We start from the raw sequence: 21776 nt of genomic DNA, 5'->3' as shown, positions 1-21776 counted from the left end.
TGGTAGGGAGCTCAGAGAATCGTGCATCTGGGATGTCATGAAGTCTGATGGGCAGCTGAGTGCCTTCTGTAACCCAGAGGTGTAATTGCTTCAGAAGAAATCTATCTTTGAGGCTAATATTACCTGTCTTTCTTCAATTCCCTATATAAATATGTTTGGAGATATTACATTGATGATTGGAAGCTGTCAGGATGCCATGTGCAATAGTGTGGGTAAGGGATATTAGGCAATCTTTTTTCGAATGCCAAGAAGCCATTCTGATTAACCTGTTCAATAATAACTTTGAAGGCAATATATTCATAAGCATGTATTTATCTCTAGCTAAGTAATTAAAATGCCAATCTTTTCTGTAATTTCAGAAATCTCAGCCTCCTTAAAAAGCCCTGAAGAGCCTCACCATCATTATTCAGGTAGGATGCATGAGAACATAGACATGACAACTGAGCTAAATGTCTGTGATTCTGCATTTGTAAATGGAAACATTGATGAATTCCACAGTATTGATATGGCTCCCAATTTGAATAGTTGTTTTTCACTCCGAGGAGAAGAACATTCAGATTTCCTACCTTGCCATTGACTTGGGAAAGCAAACTGTTAGGATTTATGGGAATTTGGATTAAAAAAAATGTATTGGCAATATCCAAATTGTGAAGGAAAAAGATGAACTTGAGATTTGAAAATTCCTTACAAGCTGAAAGCCATCCCAAAGCCAGAGATCTCTGTATTTTGGATTGACGAAGAGACAGGCCTGAAACTAGTTCTTTGAGGGAGGGTTTTGTACCTTCACTGGGCCCTCAGTGAACATAGACACTGAGTGAATGCCAAGCCCACAGAGTAAATGCAACAAAAACACCTTACAAAGATGTTATTAAACAAGATGTCAAGGGTCTTGACTCTCTTAAGCAACATCACTTCATGGTACTTCTGTTGTCTTTCTTTCAAAGTGGAAATAATTATACTTGCCCTTCCTGAGGAACAGTTTGCCAAAGGGCTAGTTGAGAATTAAGAGGGAAACACTTTGAAATGCAAAGCAATGTAACCACCGACTGGACTTGTGCCAATGGGTGGTCTTTTGGGTGTCATTGCTGTCAGCATTGAATGAGATAGTACACAGGCAAGCTTTTTACGCAATCTGAAACTCAGTACATGAGTAAGAGTTTATTGGTGTGATAATTACCATTATTATTACATCAAGGTCGTGTGTTCAGGGGCCAGTAATATACTGCCTGATCCTGAATTCTCTGGGGTGAATAGTGTTTCAGTGGATTCCAGACTCACATTCTAGGCTTTTATAACTGGGTCTTTCAGCTCAGCAGTAATCCATTATTTTGACTCCAGCTGTCAACCTAAGAAAGTCTCTGGTGAGGAATACCGTAACTCATATTGACTCTGATCTGTTAGGATACAGCTCTTAACAGGAGAATGCAGATCATTTGCTTCTAATTAAAACTGGTCTTCAGCTCTCTCTGGGTAAAGAAGGTGAAGTGTGCAAAGTCAACAGTAGATGTCCCCACAGTCCACTGTGCATTCGATTTGCCCTGGAAAAGAAAAACCAGAGAATGAAGACCACGGATTAAAATGCCCTTTAAAAGAAAGTTCCACATCTGTGTAGATTAGCATGTGATTGGGTATTCAGGAAAGTAGAGATGACAGCCCTAACTCAGACCATGTTATATAATCTTGTATAATCTGTTCCTGAGACTGGGATATCCTTCCTATTTAAGGCATATTTCATTTTAAATACTGTATTATAGATAACAATTTTGATAAAGGCAAAAGTAAGGGGTCTTTGAAATGAATGTTTTAGTATTATGTGAATATAGTGATGTGGAGGAGGGTTTTTGTAAATTCAACCCACTGATGCATACTTAAAATAGTAAATCTGTTTTTGTTTGCAGCCATTGAAAGGAACAATTTAATGAGGCTTTCTCAGACCATACCATTTACACCAATCCAAATGTTTGGTGAGTGCCATTTCTACCTTCTTGAGGCTGTGCCAGGGCAGAGGCATAACATCTTAGTAAATCAAAGGAGAAACCATTTTGCATCATTTTAGTCGAAAATTTCATTTTGCCGATGGTTGCAGTTTAGTGAGATTAATTTCCTAAAATGTAAACTCTTGTTAACTGTCCGGCTGGCATCTAGGGTCAAAGTCTAATACTATGGAGATGGGAGCTATAACGAGCAGAGGTTGGGAAGAAAGCAATAATGTTGCACCTGGCATTCACTGACTTAAGGCTGGAAGTAAGTAGGAAAGAAAAGAACCAACCAACCATGAATAATAAACACAGAAGACAGCGATAAATGTCAATACGGTGAAAGCTAACAGACATCTGAAGAGGAGTGCTTTGTATATTGTTTTTTATTTGTTTGTTTTGTTTCATGTAAACTAATTGCTCTTAGCTCAGAGAGCAAATATAGTTTTCAAAGGCTGGAGTAGTAAAGAAAAACAAGCTTGTGTTGGCCAAGGCTACCAAAGTTTCTCTGTCCGGCCAGTTGACAATATAACAAGGGTCCCCACTGTCCTAGATCTTGATTCTCCTCACACTCTTCACATGGGGACAGATCAGGTGGCTTCTGATTGTTGATGCAGATGCCTTCTCCTTCCCCTTGGCTCCATGGCTGGTTTTGCAACTCAGTAGTTCTGTTCTAAATCCTCTAGGTATTACGTCCTCGAAAAGAGACCTTTGGTGGCATTTATCTGGGCACCAAAAGTAAATATTTGAAAATATGTAACTAAGCGTTACCGAAACATGCCTCTTTGGTAAGGAATTAAATACAAACACAAGCTAATAGATTCCTTTCTTGGTAAACCAGCACAGCGTTTGCAAAAAAAAGCCATTTGAAGCAGCGGTGTAAGGAGAAAATTAAACACAGGCTGGACAGGAGTTGTATAGAATATCTACTTCTGTTATGAAGCATTAACCACTGTATTAGAAGAAGTCTAGGCTGAATGAGAATTCAGGAGTCTGTGGAATGAGAATTGCTCCCTGTTCAACAGCCTTAAAGTGGAAGCTGTATAGCAGTTGAAGAGCATTTTGTGTGTAAAATCCTTTAAGTGGGATTGAGTTTGTATCTGAGGTTCTAGGTCACGTTAGCCAGGTTAACATATTTAATCTTTACAATAACCCAGAGAGGTAAGCGTTATTTCCACTGCCATTTTACTGATGAGGAAAGTGAGACTTTAAATAACTGGTCCAAAGGCACAAAGGAAGGAGGGAGAGGCTCTGGGCTTCTGTCTAACTTCAACTGTGTTAAACCATGCATTGTCAATGGAGGTAGTGTCATCCCTAGGGAGCAAAGACATTTTTTTCTTTTTACATATAAGGCACAGATATATACACAAGACATAAACAGATATCCTCTATATCTGTGGTATTAAAATGTCATGGAAGGGGCAATTAGGAAAAAAATGTGTGAAAAAGCTCCTAAGGGGGATGATAATAAACAGGGGGTTAAACTATCTCTTGAAAAGTATTTATCTTTAACAAAAGAAGTATAGCCTTATTACTTTGATTTTGTTTTTGTTTAGTTATAGTCTATAATAAGAACAACGTAATTCTAGTATGACGTCTGATGCTTTGTCCCTTCTCCCCCATCCCCCTTTAGTGGACAATAACGTGGCCAGATTCATGTCCTTATTCTGTGCTTATCCCGGCACAGGTGAAATTCCACATTCTTCTCTGATCATTTGGGAAACTGAACTGATTCTGAGTTGATATTTAGGAGGCTGTCCATGATCTCAGTGAACTCTTCACCTGTCCTTCTCTTTGCAGCAGGAGAAGAAGTAACTGTCTACAGGCTGGAGGAGAGTTCCCCTTTGAATCTCGATAAAAGCATGTCTTCTTGGTCCCAGCAAGGGAGAGCTGCAATGATCCAAGTGTTGTCCAGAGAGGAGATGGGTGGTGGCCTCCGCAGAGCCATGAGAGTCATAAGTACCTGGTCTGAGGATGATGTTCTCAAGCCAGGGCAGGTTTTCATTGTGAAGTCCTTTCTTCCTGAGGTTGTGCAGACTTGGCACAACATCTTCCAGGAGAGTACTGTGCTTCATCTTTGCCTCAGGGTAAGTCAGGGACCCAGAGCCCAGATGGACAGGGCAAAGAAAGGAGATCTGGCTACATCTTGACCAAAAGCCATTATCTTCAACCCAAAAGGTAGCCTATTCTTTTTTGGAGATGATAGTATTTTGCTATTTTTGTTTTGTAGAGATTTTTATTTTGGAGTAGGGAGTGGTGGGAGCTGAATAAGGCTAAAAAATCACACTTGGGAGGCCTTTACTAACTCTATGATCATTAATTAGTAGACATGTGACAGTAAACCAATATATTTATCTATGTTCTCTATTGTGTAGGAAATTCAACAACAAAGAGCTGCTCAAAAACTGATCTATACCTTCAACCAAGTGAAACCACAAACCATTCCCTACGCACCAAGGTGAGGAAATATTGGCACCCTGGCCTTTCATTTTGAGTGGGAATTTCTTCTCAGCCCTATCAGTCATGAGAAGTACTGGACCCACGGGGAAGTTTCCCATGACCTTATTTTTGGGTTCTTCCTTCCATAGTTCTGGAGCCTGGTACAAAGAGAATTAGACATCCCAGGGACACCTTGGCTTAGATCACTGAAATTATGTTAGTTGAGAAGAGAAGGTCAGACAGAGACCCTGGCTGACCTCTCAGTTACATGAGACAGGCAGATCCTGAGTATAGTTACTAATGTCTAAAAACATTATGGCAGAAAAACATTTCTATTTTAAGCATGGTTTCTTTCCTTATCTTAAAGAAATTAGGAACTTTATAAGAATGAACTCTTGCTTTTTTCACTTGAGTGTCACCATACACTTGCATTCATTTAGCAAGGCAGATCATAATTCAGTGTGAGGGCTTAGAGTAAAATTTTATTGTTTCACTTACAACAAACTTTATAGAGCACTGCAAGAAAAGTTGAGTCCGGTACTAATAAAAGAGCTGGAAAATTTCCTCAAAGAGAAGGGATGCGGGTAAACTTGGGGAAAACTCCCAATCTTTGCATTCCATCTCTTGCATAGAAAGGCCAAGGGCATGTGCATTGAGGCTGCATCAGCCCAGAGTTAGGTAATCTCCTCTCCTGCTGACTGTTCAGTTATGTAAGCCCCACCCCCCCTTTGCTGCCTTGTGGGGAGTCAATGGCCTCTTTTTCCCCCTCATAGGTTCCTGGAAGTTTTCTTAATCTACTGCCATTCAGCCAACCAATGGTTGACCATTGAGAAGTATATGACAGGGGAGTTCCGGAAGTATAACAACAACAACGGGGATGAAATTGCCCCCAGCAACACCTTGGAGGAACTGATGTTGGCTTTCTCTCACTGGACCTATGAGTATACTCGGGGAGAGCTCCTCGTTTTAGATTTGCAAGGTGATTGATAGCCTAAGACTTGATACCATATGCATGAGGCAAAGTTCAGGAAACATTGACCAGGGATTGCTTTCTCCATGTTACTGTCACCCACATCTGACCCCGGCTCTTTCTTTACTCAAAGCCATAGTTAAGGTCTTTCAGTGGAGACATTTCCTTGACAGTGTGTGCTTTTTTCTTTATTTTAAAATTGAAAACTGAAAGATGATATCCATTTTCCTATTTATTGTTTGTGAAACTGACCTAAGTGGAAGCAACCAGACAGGTGTCCCGGGAGCTCTTGGAAGAACCAGGATGGGTAATGTGGGGAGTTGCTCTATCTAGCTTTGAAGGGAGGTGAGGCCATTTATTTCAGAGACATTGTAGAGTGGTGATCGTGAGCACCTGCTGTGTTGTTTCCCACTTAGATCAAGGGAAAAATCTAGGCAGAAGATTAGCTGCCTAAAATTGAAAGACATCTAAAACTTTGATCTTAATGGGAAATGAGTTTTGTATCAAATTTTTGAGTTTTATGGCTTTACCTTGGACTTAGGTTCAGAATAACACACACGCGTTAATACTCATGGGAAAGTTTAAATTCTAGGCATTTTTCATGATTTCAAGCTCAGTTCTTTGGCAATTTATAATTTAGCTAGCTCTCTTTACTGTTACCTTGATATGACAGTTCACAAAAGTACAAACTCAGTCTGAGAGAGGCGACGCGGTGCACTCTTATTTAACAGAAGCCTTTGATCAGCACATCTCCGCACTATCAACACCTCACATGGGATTCATAATCCTGCAGCACAAAACAGAGTATCTCTAGCAGGCTTTCCTTGCAGGGACAGAACGAAATATGTATTAAGGTCAAAGTTTAGTCCTTGGGCTCACTGACTGGAGCTTTGGTTTGAAATAAGGGATTTAGCCCAGGAACTTTCATAGAAGTTATCTCATTTAATCCCAGAAGCAGCACCTGGAGGTAGATATTATGGGGAATTTAGGCCCAGAAAGTTTAAATAACTTGCCCAAGGTTGGACAGCTACTTAAGGGGGAGCCAGGACTCAAGCTTAAGCTGGTTTGGCCATCCATATTCTTTCCTTTTCACTGTACTGTCTCTGATTTCTTTATGAGTTTCATGCCCATAGGACATAACCATGTTATGGTTCATTTAAACAGATTGGGCCTTTTTCTTGTCCTCTCTGATTTTCCCACCTCTGCAGTCCTGGGATTCTGTGCTGAAAGCTAGGCTTGGAGGCTGGGGACTGTCAAGATAGACAATCCCGGGGCATCATGAGCAATGTCCAGTAAGACTGCAAAGCCATTTTGATTGAAATTTGTGTCATGTGTTCAAGGATGTGTATGTACTTTTTAAACTACACATAAGTCCTTCTGCCCTTTCAGATATGTGCTGTTTACAGGGTTGAATTATATTTCTAACCCTCACACAATATTTTAGGAAGGAATATAAACAAAGTTAAAACAGTTAAGATGATTCAGCTTTTAAACCGGCGAGTACATGATCCATGTAAACCCGCTGGTGCCCAAGGCATCTGCTTTTGTAGCTCATGTTGGGGAGCAGTTGATTGTTTTCATCTGGACTTGAGTGTCTGTGCTTTGAGTTTTGGGTGGAGTTGTTTAAAAAGCAAATAGAAACAAAAAAACAACCAAAGAAAAACTTTAAGGAATTAATGATGACTCTTCAGTGTGTTTTGTGTTCCACTTGAATAGGTTTTTGTTTAATGATGTTTATGTTTGGGGATTTTTATGCCTCTTAGTAATCCAAAGTGACATTAAACAGAACAAATGCTGTGTTGATCATCTTGGGAAGAAAAGGGAATTAACTTTATTCTTTTACTGGGCAATTATGTGAATTACAGAAATAGGCCACTCCAAATAAACTATGTCAAAACATTGACCTTCAAAGAAGGGAGGAGTGGACATCATAGAATGAGCATGAAGAAATTGAGATATTTATCAGAGAGTTTTGGCCAATTGGTTAGGCCTAAATTTATGGAAGAACATGAATGCTATAATAGTAATTATAAGCAGTTATATTACTACCACTACTTCCTAACATTTACTAAGTACTTATTTTGTACCAGGCACTTGGCTAAAGCCTTATGAATGGTCATATTTAATCCAAACCAGGTTGGAAAGGAAAAATGGGGAGAATATTATGTATTCTTAAAATATCTTAATGGTTTTTGGTTCAGTTTTGTATTTTATTTAATTGATTAGTATTTCTGGCCTTTGGAGAGATGATGTGCATTGTCTGGGTGGTAGGGAGTGGAGATGAGAGGCCCAGGAGCAGCAGTTAGGAGGCGCCCTGGAGCTGCAGTGCTGACCTCTGACTCCTGGCTCCACCACGAATTAGTTGTGTGACCAGGGGATGACCATCTTGAGTTACACTCCCCTCATTTGTAATTGGGGAAAATAATATTATGTACTTAACTTATCAGATTGTTAAGAGGCTGAAATGAGACAAGTTCCTGATGCATAGCAAGCCCTCAGTACATGTTAGTTATTGCTGTTGTTAGTATTAATCTCTGTGTGGCTCTTTAAAATGGAAGTTAATCTTCAGTTGGGGGTTCTTAGCTGTGTGGTCCTAGTGGTACTGCAGAGAGACCCCAGCTTGAGCCTCTGTAAAGTGAAGCCCTGATCTGCTTGCTGTGGCTCCCTGTTGCTTTGCGGGAAAGATGGAACGAGAAAAACTCTGGCAGTTTATTCTTTCAGTTTCTTCTTTTCTTCTCCTCTCTACTTTCTTCTAAGGGAGTGCCAATCGTTAACCCAGGAGCTGCCACACCAGGGGAGGAAGCTGAACTCTAAGGAGACTTGACCAATTTCCAATTACTTGTAATTATACTGCGGTTTTCCAGTCTGTTTTTTCATTTAAAAATCCTACATATGAGGGCCTGAATCATCATCTTTACACTTGAAATTCAGCATTTAATTCCCAGCAATGGGAATTAAAAACAATTTCATTTCAAATTACAGTGGTCTGGAGCAATCTTTGAAAGCTCAGTATATTTTTCAAAGAACTTTTGGAGATATTAGATTTTTTATGCAACAAAGCAGTTTCCAGAATAAGTCAGCATTAGCATCAACATCATCATGAATTCTGCTGCTACAAGGAGGGTGGCTTCTTTCCACAGATGCAGAAGTTCACTGATGTATCCCAAGGTGGTTGGGATCAGAATGTAAGCCTCTGGGTTTCTTAAGAGGGCATGAGGCATATTACCTGTACATGGGCATTTACTCTATTAAAGCTGGTAAAGAGCTATGCCGTTGGGATTTTTAGATGTTAAAAATGCTTATTTTCTTTTGTGTTTTCAACTATCTAGGAAAATGTGAGGTAGAATGGGCTCCAATATTAAAGTCTGTCTCTTGGGTGATTCCTGTGTAGCTGGGGAGGCAAGGGTGGTGGTGCTCGTGGTGCATCGCTGGCTCTATGGACTGCTCTCTATTTTTCACACACTGGAATGCCCCTTCTGCCATTGGAGGGCCCCAAAATATATATGCAGAAGTTAAGCTTTCAACTGTCAGATTGGGTTTAGGAATATAAAGGTTTGTGGATACTCTACTCTCATTCTTATTGGGGGATTTATTCATTAGGAAACAGTACTTTAGGGAAATGAGATAATCAGAACATGATTTTACCAGTGGTAAGGAAAATAGAATTTTACTTCACAAGAGGTCTTGATAGAATAAACATAATAAAAATAGTAGTTGACATTTTTTAGTGCCGCGTGGGTCAGACACTTTGCTCAGCAATTTGTTTACAATAGTTCATTTAATCTTCTCAGTAACCCCATAAGATAAGGCCCTTTATTCATACTTTCAGATGACAAAACTGAGACTCAGAGAGGTTAAAGAAGGTGTCCAGGTCACACAGTTAGGAAGTGATGGGGCTGTGAGGGGAGCCCAGATCCCTTGTCTTCTTTTTTTTTTTTTTAAAGTTAATTTTTTTAATTGAGGTAACATTGGTTTATAACATTATATAAATTCAGGTGTATACCATTCTATGTCGATTTCTGTGTAGACTACATCGTGTTCACCACCGAAAGACTAATTACCATCCATCACTGTACACATGTGCCCTTTTACCTCTTCCACCACCCTCCTCCCCCCTTGCCCTCTGGTAACCACCAGTCTGATCTCTGAGTCTGTGTGTTTGGTGGTGGTGGCGGTTGTTTTTATCTTCCACTTATGAGTGAAATCATACATATTTGGCTTTCTCCATCTGACTTATTTCCCTTAGCATAATACCCTCAATGTCCATTCTTGTCATTTCTCTTCTGCCTATCTAATAAGCAAAAGATTTACAGTAAACAGGAGCTGATGTGATTTTGATAGACTTTTTTTCCCTGTGAAACTTCCTTTTTCCTAATTGATATTACCTCTTTAGGTACTGTGCATAGTCCCAGCTTAAATTACAGTTTACTCAGACATCAGCCTAAAGCTTCAGTCATGCTGGAAACTTCGGGCTTAAAGTTAGGTCTTAGCTTAAACATAGAAAGGATTTGTAGCCTTTAGTCTTTCTGTTGATGGTCCTTGGTCTCTCTGTTGTTCTGTCTATTTACTATATGGTTAGAAAAGCAGAGTCTCTCTAGGCTTTTCCTTCTTATATCTGTAATGAGAAAAGTATAAAGAGCCTCACCTCTTCCTATGACTTTTTCTTTAAAAAGAATAAATGACGAGCAAAGCACATTTCACACACTTTCCCTTGAGCCTGTGTTTCAACCCTCTTCCTATTCAAAAATCAATGTATGAAGAGATTCTAAGCCAGGGGTTCTTAAAGTATCCCTGGATAGAATTCAGAGGGTCTGTGAACTTTGATGAGAAAAGAAATTACAACTTTATTTTCACTAACCTACAGCTGAAAGGCATCATTTCCTTCAATTATCATGGAGACCAGAAACCACAGTGGTATTGGCAGTACCTGTGACTGCTTGCAACAGCAATTACAGATAATTTACATAGCACATTACTGTGTTGGCAGATATCTCAAAATACTGTTTATATTTATTACCTGTTGGATGTTATAGTAGTTATTAGACTTGTGCTAGATCCTGTTAGTTAATGTTTCAGTAAATAAGCACATGTATTACAATACAACAGTTAAAGAAATATTTTGATAACTGGATTTCAGTATCATTGGTTTCCTTGTATTGGTAATCCCACGTATTTAAATTATGCATTTTAGACATTATTCTGAGAAGGGGGTCCCTTAGCTTTGCCAGACTGACAAAGAGGATCATGGCACAAAAAAGGCTGAAAACTCTGACTCTAAGCAGATTGTTTTCCTAAGGAAGTCAGTCTCTTAGGAGAAAGGTCTATAAACTGTAAGGATTACATTTTCTTGTAAAATGTTTAGCATATGGTAAAATATACAGAACATAGCAAAAATCTTTCTTTTTTAAAATAGTGGTTAGAAAACATGTTTTGTTTTTTTCTGCCAAATACATAATACAAATAAATAATAATGCTATAAATTTCATAAGATTTTAAAATAATTTTCCCACAAGGTTGGTCTCTTCCAAGCAAAGAGAACCAGTGCTGATTGGAGGAGGAGCTCAGAAATTGTTGAATTATGCCAAATGATGCATTTACCTGTCTGATCAGCTTGCCTACGAAACATTCCTGCTGTCAGAAATCAGTCTCCTCACCACTTGCATTTTATGACAGAGATTCACTTTGGGTGTTGATCCCTGTTTTGATAAATGATAGCTTTAAATTACCCTTATCCTTTTATGTATTGGTATTTTTTTAAGAAGTAAATTTTATTGAAAAATAACGTATATTCAGGAAAGTACACACAGCATAAGCATACATCTCAAAGTATTTTCGCAACTGAACACGTGTGTAACCAGCACCCAGGTCAAGAATTTGGGGGTATTTGAATTCTACTGTTTACAAAGGCTATATATGTATCATTGGATATGTGTCTTTGATGGAGCAGAGGTCGTACCTGCAGAAGCGCGCAGCATCTTGTGTCTTGCTAAGCACGGATGGACTCTCTATCTAAGGAGACCATGGCCTAGTGGGAGGGACACAAGCTTTGGCTCAACTTGAATCTTGTTATCATCACTTGTGCACTATGCAGCCTCTGACAAATTGCTTAATCTCTTTGAACATCAATTACTCATTGGTAAAATGAAGATATGAGGATGCTAATACTTTTATGATCACTGAGAATTATAGAAAATAAAATAGAATGTCTATTATATATGAATGGTAAGTAAATGATGGATGCTACTATCAGTAACTGTGAACGCACCACTAAAACATTCATTTGTGGCCCAGAAGTTTATTATAATGTAAGATGGGGTTGCAGGAAACAGTGCATTAACTAAAATTTCCAAATATGCCTGGACAATTTTTATAGTGCAGTGAATTCACATGATGTTTAATTTATTACTGGGTGGATACAAGTTTAAAGAAAAAAATTAAAATTTGATTATTTTCTTGAATTTCTGAGAAAATGAAATCCCCACTTGCTAAATGAATTTTCTTTCTTCTTTGGAGGTGTTGGAGAAAATTTGACAGATCCATCTGTTATAAAACCTGAAGACAAACAGTAAGTTAATTTATGATGTTATCATTTAGAAAATTGCATTTAACACACTGTACATGGTTTTCTAAAAATAACTTTTAAACATTTATATTTCTTGCCTAGATCCTAGAAAGGTTTTATTTAAATCTATATCCAAATATAAATATCCAACTACCATACAATAAAATACAATAAAATTTAAAATACAGTAAGATTTTAAAGAAAGCATAGATTAGGAAACGGAGGCAAAGAGAAAATATGGAAATAAAATATGATTAAGTCTGGAGTTGTTAGTACACATAAATGGAAATTCTAAAGACCAATACAGTAGCATGAACTTTGTTGCAAATTTGACTCTGAGTTTTCTAGTGGCCCAGACAAAAGAGAAAATGTGGGTAAGTTCAGCCTCTATAGGATTTGACATGGAAACAATTAACGTCATAGGAGAAGCAGAGTTTCCTTTGTCGTCTGCACAATGGAATCATTGCATCTTATCATGGGCAGCGTCTTCCATCACATGCCTATAAAACGAAAACTGAGGGCATAGAGTGTGCTATTCAGTACCAGCAAATCTGTGAGAGGCCAAAACAATGGGGCTTAAATATGAAGCATCAGATTGTCTGTTAGCTCAGGACTGAAGTTTAAACTATATAGAGTGATGAGTCATCTGCCTGTCCTTTGGATTCCCATGGGCATTTTATCCCATAAGCAGACTTTGGGAGGACTTAGCAGTAGAGCGTCTGAGATGGTATTCTTCTGTTAAAGGTGGAGTAGAAGAAAAGAAGTGCTGGTGCTGATTAAGGACTGATCAGTATGGCAGATGACAGTGGATCTCAAACATGAACTTTCATTATAATCACCAGAACAGCTTGTTAAAACACAGACTGCTGTGTTTCTGATTCAGTGGGTTTGGGGTGGAGCCAAATAATGTAACAAATTCCAAGACGATTCTGATGCCGCTGGCCCAGAGATCACACTTTGAGAACTGCTAGCATACAACATTTTTACTTCTTAGTTGTCCTAAGTGTCTATACTTATATATAAAATTACCTAAGTGGTCAATCCCTATACAATAAAATCTGAAATGTTTACTTCCCTCCCACAGGAATCATATTGTAAATATTCACTGCTTTGATGCTCTGCTTTTTACTGAACGATTAATCCAAATATGGTCTCATCTGTAGGCTTCTATGCAGAGATGTCTCATCTAAAAGTGTTTTAGCTATTTCTTTGGTCTAGGTGAGCTAGAGAAGATAAAGCTGATCCATATTGCTCCTGTGATCACTTCCTGTGATATTTGAGCATGCACTTCATGTTGTAACCCTTAGGGTACAGATAAAGGCTTTATTATTTTTCACTTGAGGAGAGCTAAAGTGTTTTTAGCTAAGAATATTGTTTCTTCAGTACTCTTGTGTGCGCAAATGTTTTTAGTAGGAACCTTGTACAACAAATACTTCCCTTATAATTTCATAGTGAAAATTTTTTTGCATATTTACTTAACCAAGTTTATGTATGGGCTATCATCTATTAAAGTGTGACCTTGGCTTATGTCATTTAATATGACCTGAATATTTGCATCTTTTAGAATTCTAAGATTATATTATCCAACTTGACAGTTGAGTATTTAATTGCATTCTATAGGCCAGTAGGTCTCAATTTCTATTAAGGTCACTTAGGGAAACTTGAAGAAAAAAAGCTGCTGAGAATTGGCATCAAATCAGAATCTTGGAGGGTAGGGCCCTGATGTCTGTATTTTTTTAAAGTTCTCCATGTGATTCTAATAGACAATGCGGGTTAGAAATGTCTGTCTTATGACAAACTTTATTTTTTGTGACTTGAGGGTGGAAACTCTGGAAACTGATAGGATGGCATCTCTATAGCCTGCCTGGTTTTTTCAGGTCACCGAATTTTGGGCACACTTGGTCTTCATGGTGAAGATAACAAGAAGTACTATTTTCTCACAATTGTGGTGAATTACATCTAATGAGTTCAGTGGGCTCACGTTTTCAGATGTCTTTGTGTATTAAACTTTTGCTGCATAAAGTGCGGGCCGTGGACCAATCACATCAGCATCACCTGGGAGATGATTAGAAGTGCAGGATCTCAAGACTCTCCCTGAGTCCGAATCTTAAGTTTCATACGGTCCTCTGGTGATTTGGTGTTAAAGTTTGAGAAGCACCAGTTTCAGCAAGTGCTTTCACATGCTGTTTATTTTACCCTTAACCTCAACCTTGGCAGTAGGCACCTTCAACCCCAGTTCACCATGAGAAAACTGAAGCTCAGAGAAGGTGGTAACTGCCTATGAGGAGGAGGTCTCGGTGAAGGGAGTAATCGTCTGCTGAAAGAGAAGATGTTGTGCTGCAAATTCTGGCATTGCCTCTAATGCCTCTTGTCTCTTGACTTTCCCCAACCTTCTGCACATGAAGGTAAAGTCATCAGGCCTTTTCTGCCAAATCCCGGTTAATCTGGCCAGTTAACTCAGTTCTTCAGGCCATTGACCCTCAGTGGAGGCTGTCTCACTTACTGGTAGTTTGGGATTGCATCTTTTCTCTTACTGCTTGATGGTTTTGGACCCTTGACAAGTATGAAATTATGACGATGATATGTTCTTTAGTAAATCTGTGTATACATGGCACTAATTAGCATTTCCTCAAATGTGGAACCAAGCTACCACCTGTTTTTCCTGTGCTGTGAAAAATCTGGAAAATAGTTGTATTTTTTTTAAACTTTGTTATCTGAGACTGCAACATTGTAGACATGCTGTAGGGTGTAGACACAAATGATTGTCCCCGCCACTCTCTTTCACTCTCCCCTGCACAGGGAGTGGTCGAACCCCTAATAGACACATTTTATAGTAATTTTGATTCTTTTGTCTTACTTTTCACAAAGCTCGTAGAGGGAAACCATTTCGCTAGAGCTTGCATCTGAGAATCAATGTTATGTCTCTAAGTTGGGGGTTTTCATGCTTTACTGGGAGGAAAGAAATGGCAGGTATGGCATGCAAAAGAGTGAAATATTCCAGCAGGGTCATACTGAAGAGACTATAAAGGGGATTCTTCAATATTAATGACTAAAATAACACCTTCATTTTTCTTTTTTTGAGGAAGATTAGTCCTGAGCTAACATCTGCTGCCAATCCTCCTCTTTTTTGCTGAGGAAGACTGGTCCTGAGCTAACATCCATGCCCATCTTCCTCCACTTTATATGTGGGATGCCTGCCATAGCATGGCTTGACAAGCAGTGTGTAGGTCTGCACCCGGGATCCAAACTGGCGAACTCTGGGCCGCTGAAGTGGAGCGTGCGAATGTAACCACTGCACCACCAGGCTGGCCCCAACACCTTCATTTTTTTACTTTATTGGCATCATAGAATTCTGATACTAAATATCGAGCAATTCTACTCTTTTACCACATTCAGTTTCACCTTATTGAAGTGGTTACTTACCAGATGGACTGAGAGAGGAATAGTTAACAAGAGGCAGTTTATGCAGCCCGGTAAATACCACCAGAGCCGTACTTTGTACAGGCGATTGAGTGACCGGGAAAGTTAATCCTGGGTGTCTGTTCACTCTCTCTTCCCAAGAGATTCTCTCCACCTACTCGCCTCAGAGCAGGGAGGCAATCTGAGATCAGACTGACATCAGCTCTCATTCTGTGCTTGGCACATCTTCAGAGCAGCTACTGTTATTCTGCCAAAAGGAAGTGGAAATTGAGATAAATGTTTCAATACTAGGATGGAAAAAAGTTCATTTTTATACCATGTCCCTTTTGAAAAACCACATTCCTTAGAAGCGAAGTTTATTGTTTCCTTTTGTGATAGTTTGCTTTTCTTTTTTCTTAAGACGTGGTATTTAAGAGCAGTAATTGAGTTCAGATTTTAAAATGTGCTGTTTCCACTCTGCATGTCATTAAAATAAAATATTAGCTTTCATAAAGTTGTTTGGAAGTGTTTCTGATGTGCTCTGTTCCATGGTGTGTAGAGGGTCAGCCTGAAGAATAATGGTTGTGCGTGATCTGATAATGGTTGCACATCGATCCTGGAATCTGCTAAGGATCTATTATAATTATAGCGTATTCAAAATGTGTCTAATATATACTGATTTTACTTGTAATTCTGTCACCCACATTTAGCATATGTAGTTTATTTCCACAAAATCATTGTCTCGTAATGGTCTTGTCTTTCCACAAAGAACTGAGCTATAGCAATTTGCAGGGTAGAGAGTAGCTGTAGAAAGAGCCCTGAGTACTGACTGATGGAGGTTTTTGTCAGGCATTTGTGTTTGAGAACATTGGTTATTTTCAGAAAAGTATCTGGGTTTGAAACAATGTATATGAGTCTTTTTAGAAGGTGTGTTCCGATAGCAAATTTGTCTTCCTTTATACCTTACCTTTTGGGTTTTCTAGTAGAACATTTGGTAATGAATGTCATTCTCTCACCCCATATGCATTAAAAAGGGTCTTACTGTATTTTGTTTTAATGTGGTACATAGAAAATTCACTCTTCTATCAGATTCGCGTTGAAATGAGTTTCTCAGTAGGTCCTGGAGTTGGGTACAAAGATTTAAGTGCATTTGAATTTTAAATTTGCAAACCTAACATTGTTGCTTCCCCAAAGTGCTCTGTTCTTTGTTGGCTCCTTCAAGTTTGCCGGGTTACTAGGGGATACTGTTCGGTATCTCAGAGAATCCCAGTTGAGCTCCTTTTTCTTAGTTGTGATCTAATTGATATTCTGATATTTCCTCTAGATCAAGAGGAATGGTGTTTGGACCAGCCAATTTAGGGGAAGATGCAATTAGAAACTTCATTGCAAAACATCGTTGCAACTCTTGCTGCCGGAAGCTCAAACTGCCGGGTAGGCCCCAAACAATTCCATCTTTCTCTAAGTAAATCTCCCGTAGAACAACATCCATTGTAACCTGGGGTAGAGCAGAAAATCTTAATCACATTTTTATCTCAGTCACAGTTGAGGCTTGACTTTCTGACTGCAAATTTTTCCAGTCTCTAAAGGGATTTTAAAAGGACAGGGATTTACTTCAGGTTCTGCCAAAATGTGATAAAACAACATTGGGCCCAGTACTTGTCACAGTCTCTCCAAGGGAAAAGTTCCACCAACTTAATTGGGGTAAAATTGGACCAAGGCAGGTCTCTGCATCCACCCCCTCCTCTTTGGGTCCTGTGTGGTACCCACAGTATTTCTCTTCTATCCTTATTTACTCACTGGTCACTTGGGAGGGTGGGGTATAGAGGGAAACGACAGTTATCACTTATTACAGTGCTTTTCACTACAAAAGCCCTCCACTTTAAACATACATTGCAATGTGTATCTTTTAATCTGATTTGATAATGTGGCACACTTTCTCTGAAACTAATATAGTCACCACAGAAAAATATTCCTAACATAAAAGTAAGCAGCTGGAGGTCTCTGCCCCTCAAATTGGCAGTCCCAGCTCTGTTACATTCTTTTCTTTTATCTCAGAAGGGATGCTTTATCTCTGTCTCAGCTTGCCCACTGTTTTTCTGAGGTCATGCCAAACTTGTGCTTAGAATGGCATTGCACATATTTTAAGCTGAGTAGCCCTTCCTGCTTTATAATAAATGATGATACTCGGAAATGGAAATCAGTAAAAGATTGTCATCCATTGTAGCTTGGAATGGAGTAGGTTTAAATTTACGACAAAGAGAGGCAATTTCTAATCTTGTCGGAGTTAGAGGTAGGAGTTGCTCTTGTGGGTAAGACATAACAAAAGACTGGGATGTGAAGCAGGCTTTCAGTGAGAAATCGCCTCTCAGCCAGGGGTGGTGGTGCTGGTGGGTATGCAAGGTGGGGAGGTCAGACTGGAGCAGTAAAGAGAGGAGACCATCACTCTCATCTTGTAGCTGCCCAGGACTTGTTCTCTCTGGGCAAAGAGGTCAGTCTATAGCACATTGGCTGAGATGCCCACTGGCATCCTCTCTGATCAGAAGGAGCCCACGATGGAGCTGGGCTGGACTGAGTGACATCAGGCCTCCAGGTAATGGCCTTACTGGGGGGCAGGAACTGACACATATCTGAGTCATCCCATGATTGCAAGCTGGAGTTGGGGGCATTAACTCAGTGTCCTCAGCCCAGGTCTGATTCACTGTACTCTGGAGAGGGCATCCTTCCATTCTTGAAGACACAGGGGCTGCATCTAATCAGCAGGAGAAAGGGAAACTTCAGGCATAACTCATTGCTTCCTTCCTTGAGTCCAGTTAGCTCTTCTGTATGATTAAGTTTGAGGGGTTTTTTTACCTATAATGGTGGGTTTTGAGCGAGTAATTCAATAGTTCCTCCATTTCTAGACCTAATTCTTATTTCCTTTCAAAACCTTAGTTAACACATGTAAGTGGAAATAAGAAGTATCCTCATTTACTCAGACGTTGAGTAATCTGAATAAAAAAAGTTTAGCCTGGAAAACAGGATTAGGGTTGATTTTTCTTTTTGTTTATGTTTTACTTTTTTTAAAGGGACGTAGTTTAGGATAATATATAAAAGCATGGGATCCAGAGCCAGATAGGGAGAGCTCACATCCCAGTATTGCTTTTTACCTGCGATGTGATGCTGGGCCTTGGTTTTCTCATCTGTAGACTGGGGATAGTAGCACCTATCTCATGAAGTTGGTGTGAGGATTGAAGTAATATATGGATATGTTCAATAAATGTTGGTTATTATTAAACTATAATATGTATTAGTTTTATGTGCAGATAATCCCTGTTTAACATTGGAATATGTGTTTAAGGTTAACAAATTTAATCAATAAAGTACAAAATGGTATGCTGACATTTAAAGCCTATCCTTCTCCATACATTTTTCCCCAAAGGTTACCCCTGTTAATATTCCCTTTCGATAATCTTCTTTTCAAATGGAAGAAGGGGGCTTTAGGAAGCATAAGATCCGATAATTGGATGAAGCTTTTATAGGCAATGCCAAATCTGAGGTACAGCTTTGTTGCAGAAAACCGACCACTGAAATCTCAAGTCCACCATTTTGGCTGAACTCACTGGCCCTGCCCATCATTCAACAGTGAAAATGTCCTGTTTCCTGTTTGGCTTCACTTAACTCTGGCCCATTGTGTCGTATAGGGCATTACATATTGAATCAAACAATCACATCTCTCCTTCCCTGTCCCAGTGATCATAAGCCTTAAAGCAGCATTGGGGATTTAGAGTCAAACATGGCCATGGGGGGAGTTTAGACAGGGTTGAGGGTTTGAGTTTCACATATCAGTGGACTGAGGAAGCAGAGTCCTCTCTGAGCGTTTGGCAAAGCCTAAAGTCCAGTCCATCTGTGTGAACATTATGTTCTTAAGGATCCCCTATAACCGTCTTATCTTCCTTGCAGATTTAACGAGGAATGACTATTCCCCCGGAAGGATAAATTCCACCTTTGGACTTGAAATCAAAGTAGAACCAGCTGAGGGGCCTCCAGCAAGGAAAAAGGATAGTAATTCTTCAGAAGACCTCACACGATTGTAAAAAGAGTGAAGATGACAACCCTTGCCCTCCCTTCCATGAACTCTATGGTAACATAGATTTATTGATGTAACATTGATTATGTCAGAGCTCTGTCAGGGTGGCCTTGCCCCATGGGCCTCCTTGGGACACGCCTTCTGAGCCGCGTGTGTCCCCCTGCCGGAAGACCTCGTTGGTATATGATGAAAGGGTTCTCCTAGATATTCGCCTGTGTGGAGGGTGCTTTGCATGTGTTTGTCATCCTCAAGTCCCCCAGGGAGACACTCGGACAAGTCAGCTGGGAATACTGCTCCTTCATACCTCATTGCTTTAGTTGGTCACTTAGAGCAGACCAAACTCTTGGAGCAGAACGCCGGGCACTAAAGAACCAGGGAGATGATTTAATTTATTTTCTCACTATGTGTGCAGACTCTAACATCCACTGGTATTCATCACCTCACCCACATATTATATTTATGTATATATGTACATAAAAAGGTTATTTGACTTCCTCCTCTGTCCTTTCCCACAGCATAGGGCTTTGAATAGCAATAATAAGGAAAACAATGTGATGAGGGTGTATTTGCACAGATTGGAGCACACTCCTGCACAAACGAACCAGTAAAAAGTTGGTATCCTGGAGAAATCTAGATAGGTTTAAGGTATTGTCAGTGAATCATATGATGCCTGGGTATTTCAGGTTTTTCAGAAAGAAAGGAAAGGGGTGGTCTAAAACAATAGCCCTTGTATCTTTTTCTTTTTGAGGGGAACAAGGATATGCAATAGAAATTGTTAAGAAATATTTTCCCTTCCTGTAAACTCAGGGGTACTGTCAATTAGAGAGTTGACTAAGCCAACCTCTAAAACATTTCTCCCTTTTCCAAAGCTGTGTGTATAATATTACAGACCAAGTTACTCTATGTCAGGTCCTATGGGGAAAGATGGGGTTTCTGACCGAAAACGTGCTTTAAAGGTGTTTGCTTTGTTCCAGTGCAGAGTTCTGGAGGCTTAAAGAGCATTGTAGGGTGTACCTGAGAACATGTAATCAGTTTCAGAGGCCTGAAGGAAGAACCCCCAGAAGCTACACTGAGCAGCACATTTTGGGGGTCAGTCACTCCTCTTTTATACTCATTGGAGTTGCCCTACCTCAAACAAGCACCAGCTTTTCTCACAGGGAAGAGATGGAGGGCTAGGAATCCTCTCCCTTCTCCCCCTGCATCTCCTTTCCTTCTTATAAAGGGTTCCAATCTACCAGCAATAAAATTCCTGGGTTTGAAGACATTCCAACTTATCTTTCTCCCTTACATTAGCTGGCTTGCTGGGTTTTTTTCCCCCCTGAGGAAGATTTGCCCTGACCTAACATCTGCTGCCAATCTTCCTCGGTTTGCTTGAGGAAGATTCACCCTGAGCTAACATCTGTTCCAGTCTTCCTCTATTTTGTATGTGGGTCACCAGCACAGCATGGCCGCTAATAAGGGGTGTAGGTCTGTGCCCAGGAACTGAACCAGGGCCACCAAAGTGGAGGGTGCCAAACTTAACCACTAGGCCATGGGGCTGGCCCCCAGGCTTGCTTTTAAAATCAATATTCCTGCATTCTTAGGTTACACTTTCAGGGGAGATGTTGCCCAGGCATGGGGGCACAGAAGGCCGAGGATTTAGTTTGCCAAGGATTGAGTCTGATTCTTGTGAGTGTGAATTTCACAAGGGCTAACTTATACCCCTTTTATTTTGGTCTTGGGGGTTTCAGGAGGTGGGAAATTTGGGTGATTTCTTGATTGGCAATGAGGATAAAATGTTAATGCTTTTTTCGGGTCTTAACTGCTTTATCCTACTCTGCGAATCAATAAGGGGTCATCAGTACTCACTTCAGTGATGTGTTTAACAATAGAAAGAGGCAGTTCGCCTATCCAAGGGCCAAACTGAAAGCATTAATTCATTAGCCAAATATTTGTTACCTGGAATGGAACTTGAAAACAAATACATTTGATTTCAAATTTCTGTGTCGTGCTTTTTTTCTTGCTTTTTTTTTTTTGAAGAAAAATCACCAGAATAGCATTTTAAAAAGTTGTTGGGCAAAGCTCTGCTGTGGGATTGCTGGAGTGCAAATACTGATGCGACCGTCTTGACTTTGAGTGATTCATGACCATAATAGGGTGGAGTACTCATTCATTCATTTGGTTAATTTTATTCAACAGGTATTCATTTAGTGCCTTCTCTGTACTATGTGAGTGATGAAGATGCCGTGGACATAGCACTTCTATGCCCTTGAAAAGCTTTATGTCTTTCATTTCTTTCTTTTTTTGTTGTTCAAAGTTGGGATTTCTAGTTGATGCTAAAAAATTTGACTTCTGGGCCAATGTTGAATCTGGAGATGTGTCCCA

At 39.7% G+C, this 21776-nt stretch overlaps 1 protein-coding gene across 6 annotated transcripts in view; it reads left to right on the top strand.

Annotated features, from left to right (window-relative positions):
- TRPM6 (transient receptor potential cation channel subfamily M member 6) overlaps positions 1 to 21519 on the top strand; it is a 164023-nt gene extending 142504 nt beyond the window's left edge. Inside the window, exons 31-38 of one of the 6 annotated variants that reach the window (XM_070495635.1) lie at positions 360 to 410; positions 1899 to 1964; positions 3777 to 4063; positions 4352 to 4434; positions 5189 to 5394; positions 11899 to 11950; positions 16671 to 16777; positions 19286 to 21519. In XM_070495635.1, coding sequence (XP_070351736.1) covers positions 360 to 410; positions 1899 to 1964; positions 3777 to 4063; positions 4352 to 4434; positions 5189 to 5394; positions 11899 to 11950; positions 16671 to 16777; positions 19286 to 19419 — 986 coding nt within the window. In that variant the 3' untranslated portion in view covers positions 19420 to 21519. The remainder of the gene's footprint in view (positions 1 to 359; positions 411 to 1898; positions 1965 to 3776; positions 4064 to 4351; positions 4435 to 5188; positions 5395 to 11898; positions 11951 to 16670; positions 16778 to 19285) is intronic. The other 5 variants (XM_044767631.2, XM_070495634.1, XM_014848704.3 and 2 more) reach the window with 5 other exon arrangements.
- The last annotated feature ends 257 nt before the right edge of the window (positions 21520 to 21776 follow it).

Source organism: Equus asinus, chromosome 23, assembly GCF_041296235.1.
Source record: "Equus asinus isolate D_3611 breed Donkey chromosome 23, EquAss-T2T_v2, whole genome shotgun sequence".
Taxonomy (NCBI): Eukaryota; Metazoa; Chordata; class Mammalia; order Perissodactyla; family Equidae; genus Equus; species Equus asinus.
This window is presented reverse-complemented; position numbering and strand designations above follow the sequence as displayed.